The following is a 12114-nucleotide window of genomic DNA, read 5'->3' as shown; positions in this document are numbered from 1 at the left end:
ACAGGTGGGGATAATTGCCATTTTTCTGATTCCATGTTGATAAAACAATAAGAATAAGGATAAAATAAAGATGCCTTTACAGAAAACTGTAGTTTGTTTCCATGATAACTGTTCTGTACATTTAAAATAATTAAGACAAACACTCCACCAAATAAGAAATGTAGTGTTTTCCATTTCTGAAATATTTATTACTAGCATGTGAAGTCTACAGTGAAAATGCTATGAACGTGGAAAGTTATGAGTAATATTTATAAAATAAAAATGATTTTTAAGATCAAAATAAAATTGTTTTATTTAAAAAGGTAAAAAATATTTCTAAAAGATCCGGATGGAATAAAAATATATAAAGTAAAAAGGAATCAATTTTTTAAAAAGGTTACAATTTTTTAGAAAATAATAAAATATATCCAATTTATGGAGAACATTTGGAGAAGGAAAAAGCTATTTAAAATGCTCACCCATTATTTGTTTATTTTGAATAAAATTAATACACATAAATAAGAACACTAATAATTTTTACTGATAAAATAAAATAGAAATGTTCGTTTCTTAAATGTAACAATAACATTTTTTTAAGAATATCTGAAAAAAATAAAATTATAAAGAAAATGTTTCAGTAAAAATATACTAGAAGTAATAAAACATAATACGTACATCTGAACTATCAGAAATAATGAAAGCAACAACAGCATTTCCATCCAACTCAAGTAAATGTACATCTTCAATAATTACACCACTTTTATCATCAAAAATAGCCACATTATCAGAAATTGCTTCAATATTCTTCCTGTTGTGAAGTGATGTAGGAGTTAAAGGTAATACACAACCATTCTTAAATACAATAACCAGTGGAAGATTTCTTTCTCCGTTTGATAAAATACAGTGGATGTTAGTCTTAAACTAGAAAAAAATCCCCAAACATTCAAAAATATAAATTTATGCAGATTTCTAAACATACACATATAAAATTTTTAAAAGAATCCTGTAGTCACATTATCTTTTACAAAGGACTACTCCTCATTAGACAGCAGAAGCAACGCCTTACAGGTAAATGTAGAAGAAAAAACAACAGTGTACATAATTACTGGACAGCACTACAATATTACAATGAGCCAGTCATTGCAATGCATACCTCACTTAAGCTGTACAGTCTGTAGACAAAGTATAATGATTGTGCTCATATCAGATTTAAACAAAATTCAAGTGGATTTTATTGATGTTAGCAGACCAGAGCTGATCTTGGGATGTGATGAGTGAGGCTGTCCCTTTGGTTACTAGATTTAAACGGCCACAAGATGAACAGTAAAGTCATTTAGAAAAACAAAATTTAATAATAATTTACAATCTAATTTGGCTTTCAAAAATATATTTATCCCTCTACAGAGTAGCTGGACCGAAGGTGCAACCATATCGGAGAGGTATCTGTTGAGAGCCAGACTAAGGAATGATTCCTGAAAGAGGGCAGCAGCTCTTTCAGTAGTTGTTAGGGGCGTGAGTCAGGACGACTTAAACGGCCGTATCAACATCACTCAGTCCTCTGAGTACTGCGCAGCTGAAAGCAATGGAAAACTACAGCTGCTTTTTTTCCAAGAAAATGTGGCTCTGCATTTTCACATATACAATAATGGAGGCGCCTTCCTTGGTAAAATATTCCGGAGGTAAAATAGTCCCCCGTTCGGATCTCCGGGTGGGGACTACTAAGGAAGGGGTCACCAGAAAATTAAAAAATAACATTCTACGAGTAGGAGCGTGGAATGTTAGAAGCTTAAAAAAGGTTGGTAGGCTAGAGAATTTAAAAAGGGAAATGGATAGGGTAAACGTTGATATAGTAGGAATTAGTGAGGTTCGGTGGGAAGAGGAAGGCGACTTTTGGTCGGGTGACTTTAGAGTAATTAACTCAGCGTCAAATAATGGGCAGGCAGGAGTAGGTTTCGTGATGAACAAGAAAATAGGGAGGAGAGTGGAGTATTTCAAGACGCGTAGCGATAGAGGTATTGTAATAAGGATAAATTCAAAACCTAAACCGACAACGATTGTTAACGTCTATATGCCTACAAGCGCCCATGATGATGATGAGGTAGAATGTGTATACGAAGAGATTGATGAAGCAATTAAACACGTAAAAGGAGATGAAAATTTAATAATAGTTGGAGATTGGAATGCAAGCATTGGAAAAGGCAAGGAAGGAAATATAGTGGGTGAATACGGGCTGGGCAAAAGGAATGAAAGAGGGGACCAAGAGTTTTGCACGACGTATAATTTAGTAATTGCCAACACCCATGTTAAAAATCATAATAGAAGAATATATACATGGAAAAAGCCAGCTGATAATGCAAGATACATTATATCATGGTTAAGAAAAGATTTAAAAGTCAACTCGTCGACTGCAAAGCTTACCCTGGAGCAGACATTGATAGTGACCATAATTTAGTGATAAAGAAATGTAGATTGGGGTTTAAAAACCTGAAGAAAAGATGTTAGATGGATCGGTGGAATTTAGAGAAGCTTGAGGAAGAGGAGGTAAAGATGATTTTTTTGGAGGACATCGCAAGAGGTCTGAGTAAAAAAGAAAAGGTAGAAAATGTAGAAGAAGAATGGAAGAATGTTAAAAAGGAAATTCTTCCTTTTTAACATTGCAGAACAAAGAGAACTGGTAGAAAACCTTGGATTTCAGACGATATATTCCAGCGGATGGATGAACGTAAAATATATAAGAATGTAATGAAGAAAGTAAAATGAAGAAGGAAATATAGTGGGTGAATACGGGCTGGGCAAAAGGAATCAAAGAGGGGACCGACTTATAGAGTTTTGCACGAAGTATAATTTAGTAATTCCCAACACCCAATTTAAAAATCATAATAGAAGAATATACACTTGGAAAAAGCCAGGCGATACTGCAAGGTATCAGATAGATTATATCATGGTTAAGCAAAGATTTAGAAATCAACTCGTTGACTGCAAAACTTACCCTGGAGCAGACATTGATAGCGACCATAATTTGGTGATAATGAAATGTAGATTGGGGTTTAAAAACCTGAAGAAAAGGTGTCAGATGAATCGGTGGAATTTAGAGAAGCTTGAGGAAGAGGAGGTAAAGAAGATTTTTGAGGAGGACATCGCTAGAGGTCTGAGTAAAAAAGATAAGATAGAAAATGTAGAAGAAGAATGGGAGAATGTTAAAAAGGAAATTCTTAAATCAGCAGAAGCGAACTTAGGCGGAATAAAGAGAACTGGTAGAAAACCTTGGGTTTCAGACGATATATTGCAGCTGATGGATGAACGTAGAAAATATAAGAATGCTAGTGATGAAGAAAGTAAAAGGAACTATCGGCAATTAAGAAATGCTATAAACAGGAAGTGCAAACTGGCGAAAGAAGAGTGGATTAAAGAAAAGTGTTCAGAAGTGGAAAGAGAAATGAACATTGGTAAAATAGACGGAGCATACAGGAAAGTTAAAGAAAATTTTGGGGTACATAAATTAAAATCTAATAATGTGTTAAACAAAGATGGTACACCTATATATAATACGAAAGGTAAAGTCGATAGATGGGTGGAATATATTGAAGAGTTATACGGAGGAAATGAATTAGAAAATGGTTTTATAGAGGAAGAAGAGGAAGTTGAGGAGGATGAAATGGGAGAAACAATACTGAGATCTGAATTTAAGAGAGCATTAAAAGATTTAAATGGCAGAAAGGCTCCTGGAATAGACGGAATACCTGTAGAATTACTGCGCAGTGCAGGGGAGGAGGCGATTGATAGATTATACAAACTGGTGTGTAATATTTATGAAAAAGGGGAATTTCCGTCAGACTTCAAAAAAAGTGTTATAGTAATGATACCAAAGAAATCAGGGGCAGATAAATGTGAAGAATACAGAACAATTAGTTTAACTAGTCATGCATCAAAAATCTTAACTAGAATTCTATACAGAAGAATTGAGAGGAGAGTGGAGGAAGTGTTAGGAGAAGACCAATTTGGTTTCAGGAAAAGTATAGGGACACGGGAAGCAATTTTAGGCCTCAGATTAATAGTAGAAGGAAGATTAAAGAAAAACAAACCAACATACTTGGCGTTTATAGACCTAGAAAAGGCATTCGATAACGTAGACTGGAATAAAATGTTCAGCATTTTAAAAAAATTAGGGTTCAAATACAGAGATAGAAGAACAATTGCTAACATGTACAGGAACCAAACAGCAACAGTAGCAATTGAAGAACATAAGAAAGAAGCCATAATAAGAAAGGGAGTCCGACAAGGATGTTCTCTATCTCCGTTACTTTTTAATCTTTACATGGAACTAGCAGTTAATGATGTTAAAGAACAATTTAGATTCGGAGTAACAGTACAAGGTGAAAAGATAAAGATGCTACGATTTGCTGATGATATAGTAATTCTAGCCGAGAATAAAAAGGATTTAGAAGAAACAATGAACGGCATAGATGAAGTCCTACGCAAGAACTATGGCATGAAAATAAACAAGAACAAAACAAAAGTAATGAAATGTAGTAGAAATAACAAAGATGGACCACTGAATGTGAAAATAGGAGGAGAAAAGATTATGGAGGTAGAAGAATTTTGTTATTTGGGAAGTAGAATTACTAAAGATGGACGAAGCAGGAGCGATATAAAATGCCGAATAGCACAAGCTAAACGAGCCTTCAGTAAGAAATATAAGTTGTTTACATCAAAAATTAATTTAAATGTCAGGAAAAGATTTTTGAAAGTGTATGTTTGGAGTGTCGCTTTATATGGAAGTGAAACTTGGACAATCGGAGTATCTGAGAAGAAAAGGTTAGAAGCTTTTGAAATGTGGTGCTATAGGAGAATGTTAAAAATCAGATGGGTGGATAAAGTGACAAATGAGGAGGTATTGCGGCAAATAGATGAAGAAAGAAGCATTTGGAAAAATATAGTTAAAAGAAGAGACAGACTTATAGGCCACATACTAAGGCATCCTGGAATAGTCGCTTTAATTTTGGAAGGACAGGTAGAAGGGAAAAATTGTGTAGGCAGGCCACGTTTGGAATATGTAAAACAAATTGTTGGGGATGTAGGATGTAGAGGGTATACTGAAATGAAACGACTAGCACTAGATAGGGAATCTTGGAGAGCTGCATCAAACCAGTCAAGTGACTGAAGACAAAAAAAAAAAAGACAAAAAAAAAAAATTTATCCCTCAAATAAAACATTACTAATAGGCTCAGAAATCAGAAAAATTTTCTATATGAGGTTGTAGTGTGCACGAAGATCTCATAAATGATTCAAGACCATACCTCCTTTACATTAGTTAATTTTTATTGCTCTAGTAACTACAAACAAGACAATATATATTGTGCAAAATATATATTATGCAAAAGCTTCAAGCTTATATTTGTTTATAAATCATCTTTACGTATGACTTGATAAAATGCACTGTCAACTTTTGATAAAACCCCAAAATTTTGGTTAATTAACTCCCTGTAATCTATCATTTTAATTTTTAACAATATTATCTTCAAAAAATAAAATAAAATTATATAAAAGCTAGGGTAACTCAATTTATCTTGACATTAACAAAAAAAATTCATATTTTTAAAATCTCTACTTACTAATATAATACATTTGACATAATTAACACTTCAGTTAAGCTAATAAACACTGGGAATTCTAAATCCACCATACGTGGCTAAATACATTGGCCAGTTCCCTATCTAGCCAAAAAAGGATATGTGAAATTTTATTTTTATAATAAAATGTAGTATTTCAATTTTTCTTAATTAATTTACATCAATAGAAATCAGAATTTTCATGGGATATTTCTTTGTTGTTTATGCAACATCTAAATACTGTAAGAAAAAAATTAACTAAAAAAAAATTTATCAGATATCATGGGTGAATAGGGTAAGTAAAAATTCACAGAGGAGTTAAAGACATGCACAGCAAGAAAAGGTATTTCATTTTTTTTTTTTTTTTAATTGTAGGTATAATTAAACAAAATATTTTTTAGAATATTGATGGGGGAGAGGGCAAGTGAACACTAGTATGCAAACTGAGGCCAGGTTTGAGACCACAGATTGTTCATGTATAATTAAACAATGCTTGAACTGTCTGTCTGTTTGTTACCCACTTCCTTTTCATATTTCCTACAACTATCCACATCTCATCCCTTTCAATGATCCAAATTATGTATCATTTTGTAATCCCCAAGTTTTTTCTTGCAAGCTGCTACCCTTCAATTTCTAGAACTTGCATTTTTTTTATCATTAGAAAAATAAAATTGTACAGTTTTATCAGAGAACATTTCTATAAATAATATGATGTTTACATATTAAAATATCCACCTATTTACAATGAGAAGCTAAACAACAGAATACACTTCCATTGCTTATTAAGTACTACATTTGTATGATTACAAGATCCACATGGAAGATGTCAGATGGGTGGGGGGGGGAGAGAATTAATAAAATATAATTTCTATGAAGAAATATAATTTTAACATTACAATATTATGCTCTGTTCTTCTGAAAAGTTTATCAATTCTTTCATACTTTAATTAATAATTTCTATGAAGATCATAATTGTATCTGTTCATCTTAAAAGTTGGGTATAAAAAATGACTAGAAGATTATTTTACTTGAGATAAGACTGGCACAGTAACAAAATTCTCAAATCGCTGAAAAATATAAGCTTTATTAAGCTCAAAAAGAAAAAAATATATATATATACATTTATATACAATATAAACAATTACAAAAATATAAAACTTAAATTTATTTTTTTTAAATTTACATTCCATTAAATTATTTACATTCAAAATTATAACTTCAGTAAAATATTTTTAATTTGAAAGAGATACAGTTTAACAAAATATTATATTAATTATTTTAAGAGGTTGTATATTCATTTCACGTATTAAAGATATATTCAAGTCTGAGAATTAATAATAATTACCTATTTTAACAAATAAGTTAATACTTTATTTAGACTAATAGTGTTTATTAGTTTTACACTAAAAAATAGAATAATAATGAGATAATTTGTCGATGGATATTAAGCCTACAAAAGACAAATGGGACATTTTTTGGTTATAATTTAAATACTTTACACCACAGGCCAAGAGCACATCTCTAATGAGATATTGTTTCATACTAGTCATTTTCAACTTATTTTAATCTAATTGTAATAAAAAATAAAATTAAACAAATAATTAATAATTATCAAGTTACCTAACCTGATTACAACCCTCCAACTATTACTATTTATAATATCTGAGACAATCTTATGTAAATGATGTAATTATTTTTACACAATGACGACCAGTTGTTATGATTTTAATATTTTTATAATTGTTTAATTTACGTTTTTAATTTTAATGTTTTAAATTATGAAAAAATGTCTTTCCTTAGGATGGTCGAATGACCAAAAGCGCTAGAGACATAGTGTAAATTGTTCGTAAGGTTGATTTTTATTTTATTTTTATATTATAACTAATTTCATATACCAATAGTACCATGTTTGAAAAATTTAATTTATTTTAATCTTCTACAAAATATACGTTCTAAAAATAACTGAATGAAATACTCACTTTATATTTCTTAACTTTATGCAAATCAACATCAGTCTCGTTCCACAATCGTATTGTATTCATGCTAAAAACACCAACATACTGTCCACTTCTGTAATCATAAAGTACAGGTGAAGACAAACGAACTTTAGTGTTCCAGCTGTTCACTTGTTTTTGATCTGATAGCTGAAAATAACATTATATGGAATTACTAATTGGGCCAATAGAGATTATTCAAACTACAGTTTCTATACTGAAATAAGAAATTTCATAAATTTTTCCTTTTACTTTGTTTACAACAAATTACACCTAGTTTTACATTTATTTGCCTTATCTATAAATAAAATGTTTTCACAAATAAAAACATGCCAAAGGTAACAAACTGTATATAGTAATAAAAACTCTACTGAAATAAAATTATGGAATTAAATTGTCAAAATTAAAACTTTTAATTATACAAATAGCTTTTTTACAAGTGCCTATGAAGCCATATATATTTTTTGCCTTAATGGTGTTGTTAAATGACAGCTCATGAGTTGTTTTATAAGTGGGGAAATAATAACATACAAAATTTTTACTTTCTATAAAAAATTCTATATAAAACTGTACGCCCTACAGTTAATTCATATAAAAATGTAATAATTATTAAAAAATGTTTATTTTATTTTGAATTGAATTTTAAGAAAACATATAAATTCTAAAATATAATTACCAAATATTAAACAACCACCCCCTGAAAACCATATTCTTTGTTGTAAAAGTAACAAATAGAATCATGAGTTTAAAATGTAGGTTTTACTTTTTTAAAGAGCAAACAACTAAATGGATTATACCTGCCTAAAAGCCAAAACCAAAAAATGTTATATTAAAGGTGTATGGAGAAAAAACTAAACTAGAAATGTACACATTTCTACGCTTTTTCAGAAAACAGCATAAATATTCTAAAACTAATTTTGTTTTAAAATGCACATAAAAGGACATAAACCAGATTTTGTATGTACAGCATACAGCAAACAATAAATAATCAATAATTAAACTAAACAGATGAAGAAAATCCATCATTCAGAAAAATAAACTAACAAAAAAAATTTTTTTAAATGTTATAACGAAAGTAAGGGAATCCTTAAAATAGTTAAGTAATTAAGCATACACATCATGTATGTTACACATGCACACGCATACACATTCATAAATACACACATCTACAAATAGATAAATATTCTTTTACATTTTTTTTTTTTTTGTCTTCAATCATTTGACTGGTTTGATGCAGCTCTCCAAGATTCCCTATCTAGTGCTAGTCGTTTCATTTCAGTATACCCTCTACATCCTACATCCCCAACAATTTGTTTTACATACTCCAAACGTGGCCTGCCTACACAATTTTTCCCTTCTACCTGTCCTTCCAATATTAAAGCGACTATTCCAGGATGCCTTAGTACATGGCCTATAAGTCTGTCTCTTCTTTTTACTATATTTTTCCAAATGCTACTTTCTTCACCTATTTGCCGCAATACCTCTTCATTTGTCACTTTATCCACCCATCTGATTTTTAACATTCTCCTATAGCACCACATTTCAAAAGCTTCTAATCTTTTCTTCTCAGATACTCCGATTGTCCAAGTTTCACTTCCATATAAAGCGACACTCCAAACATACACTTTCAAAAATCTTTTCCTGACATTTAAATTAATTTTTGATGTAAACAAATTATATTTCTTACTGAAGGCTCGTTTAGCTTGTGCTATTCGGCATTTTATATCGCTCCTGCTTCGTCCATCTTTAGTAATTTTACTTCCCAAATAACAAAATTCTTCTACCTCCATAATCTTTTATCCTCCTATTTTCACATTCAGTGGTCCATCTTTATTATTTCTACTACATTTCATTACTTTTGTTTTGTTCTTGTTTATTTTCATGCGATAGTTTTTGCGTAGGACTTCATCTATGCCGTTCATTGTTTCTTCTAAATCCTTTTTACTCTCGGCTAGAATTACTATATCATCAGCAAATCGTAGCATCTTTATCTTTTCACCTTGTACTGTTACTCCGAATCTAAATTGTTCTTTAACATCATTAACTGCTAGTTCCATGTAAAGATTAAAAAGTAACGGCGATAGGGAACATCCTTGTCGGACTCCCTTTCTTATTAGGGCTTCTTTCTTATGTTCTTCAATTGTTATTGTTGCTGTTTGGTTCCTGTACATGTTAGCAATTGTTCTTCTGTCTCTGTATTTGAACCCTAATTTTTTTAAAATGCTGAACATTTTATTCCAGTCTACGTTATCGAAAGCCTTTTCTAGGTCTATAAACGCCAAGTATGTTGGTTTGTTTTTCTTTAATCTTCCTTCTACTATTAATCTGAGGCCTAAAATTGCTTCCCTTGTCCCTATACTTTTCCTGAAACCAAATTGGTCTTCTCCTAACACTTCTTCCACTCTCCTCTCAATTCTTCTGTATAAAATTCTAGTTAAGATTTTTGATGCATGACTAGTTAAACTAATTGTTCTGTATTCTTCACATTTATCTGCCCCTGCTTTCTTTGGTATCATAACTATAACACTTTTTTTGAAGTCTGATGGAAATTCCCCATTTTCATAAATATTACACACCAGTTTGTATAATCTATCAATCGCTTCCTCACCTGCACTGCGCAGTAATTCTACAGGTATTCCGTCTATTCCAGGAGCCTTTCTGCCATTTAAATCTTTTAATGCTCTCTTAAATTCAGATCTCAGTATTGTTTCTCCCATTTCATCCTCCTCAACTTCCTCTTCTTCCTCTATAACACCATTTTCTAATTCATTTCCTCCGTATAACTCTTCAATATATTCCACCCATCTATCGACTTTACCTTTCGTATTATATATTGGTGTTCCATCTTTGTTTAACACATTATTACATTTTAATTTATGTACCCCAAAATTTTCCTTAACTTTCCTGTATGCTCCGTCTATTTTACCAATGTTCATTTCTCTTTCCACTTCTGAACACTTTTCTTTAATCCACTCTTCTTTCACCAGTTTGCACTTCCTGTTTATAGCATTTCTTAATTGCCGATAGTTCCTTTTACTTTCTTCATCACTAGCATTCTTATATTTTCTACGTTCATCCATCAGCTGCAATATATCGTCTGAAACCCAAGGTTTTCTACCAGTTCTCTTTATTCCGCCTAAGTTTGCTTCTGCTGATTTAAGAATTTCCTTTTTAACATTCTCCCATTCTTCTTCTACATTTTCTACCTTATCTTTTTTACTCAGACCTCTTGCGATGTCCTCCTCAAAAATCTTCTTTACCTCCTCTTCCTCAAGCTTCTCTAAATTCCACCGATTCATCTGACACCTTTTCTTCAGGTTTTTAAACCCCAATCTACATTTCATTATCAATTTTATTACATTATACATTATACATTATCATTTTATTATCTTTTACATATCAATTTTAATACTCAATTCATTTAAACAGTTAATTTCATATATTAATAGTTTTATCTATGACAAAAAATTTGCTGCTCATTACTATTCTCACAGTTAAACAAATATTTAACATAAAAGGTTTACTTTAAATAACATATACATCAAAGCAAGTGTAATATATAAAAATTTAGAAAATAATAATTGTAAAAAAATTTATATCAGAATGAGAAATAGAAATGTCAATAAATGTTTTATAAATCTGGAAAAACAAAGATCTAATTATTCTAATCACATTAAGAAAAAAAAACCATTAGGAATGTACATAATATCAATATAACAAATCAATAATAAAAAACTGAACTCATGCCCCAATAAGTGGATACAACAATAAAGAGCAATAAAAACATAATAAATAAACTGAAATTTATTAATGATGATTAATGATATTAAGAGAAGATTAAAAATAAATTATTTAAATTTAATTCTAAAATAGAAAATATAACAGTTCCTATTTGATTTATGGACTAACATTAATTGCAACCGAGCAATCAGTATATATCAGCTTTAGGTGAAAACATACTTAAAGTAACAATTCAATGTCAAATAATTTCTAAAAAATGTAAAAATAGTTTTTAATATTAATTTAAGTATAATATTTTAATATTATGAGTGGTCTGATGAAGTGGTGACCACTATTTAAGTATTCAATATGTCAATGAATAATAAATTTGTATAGATATATAAGTGTGTGTATGTGTATGCACATGCGCAAACACACACAAAGCACAAGTAACAATTGGAATATGAAGGGAGAGATATATTAAAGTCTCCATACAAAAGCCTGTAAAATATCACAAAATTTAAAATTGTTGCCACTTTTAGCAAATAATCATCTAAAATGTCACTATCTCACATGCTAGTTTAAATCTTTAACATGATGCTGTATAACATAGAATCAAAGAAAATGTAATGCACTATTATCTGACAGGCATACAAGAATTGTATTGGAGCATCACCAATTGAAATAAGGTATAAATAAGGTTTGGATATACATCAACCTGGCACCTAAATGCAAACTAAAAAATTTTCATTGTATTGTAAAGATAACTTCCATGGTATTATACTAGTTTTAACATGAAACAATTTACTGTC

The 12114-nt window shown here is 30.5% G+C and overlaps 1 protein-coding gene across 2 annotated transcripts in view; it reads right to left on the bottom strand.

Moving 5' to 3' along the window:
- The window catches only part of LOC142326739 (nucleolar protein 11), a 44539-nt gene that overhangs the window by 27862 nt on the left and 4563 nt on the right, over positions 1-12114 (bottom strand). For both annotated transcript variants that reach the window (XM_075369410.1, XM_075369409.1), the window contains exons 2-3: positions 7568-7732; positions 655-900 (exon numbers count right to left, since the gene is read on the bottom strand). In XM_075369410.1, the coding sequence (XP_075225525.1) occupies positions 655-900; positions 7568-7732 (411 nt within the window). The remainder of the gene's footprint in view (positions 1-654; positions 901-7567; positions 7733-12114) is intronic.

The sequence above is a fragment of the Lycorma delicatula genome, chromosome 6 (assembly GCF_047948215.1).
Source record: "Lycorma delicatula isolate Av1 chromosome 6, ASM4794821v1, whole genome shotgun sequence".
Taxonomy (NCBI): Eukaryota; Metazoa; Arthropoda; class Insecta; order Hemiptera; family Fulgoridae; genus Lycorma; species Lycorma delicatula.
The sequence above is the reverse complement of the archived record's forward strand: the minus strand, read 5'-3'. Positions and strand labels throughout refer to the sequence as shown.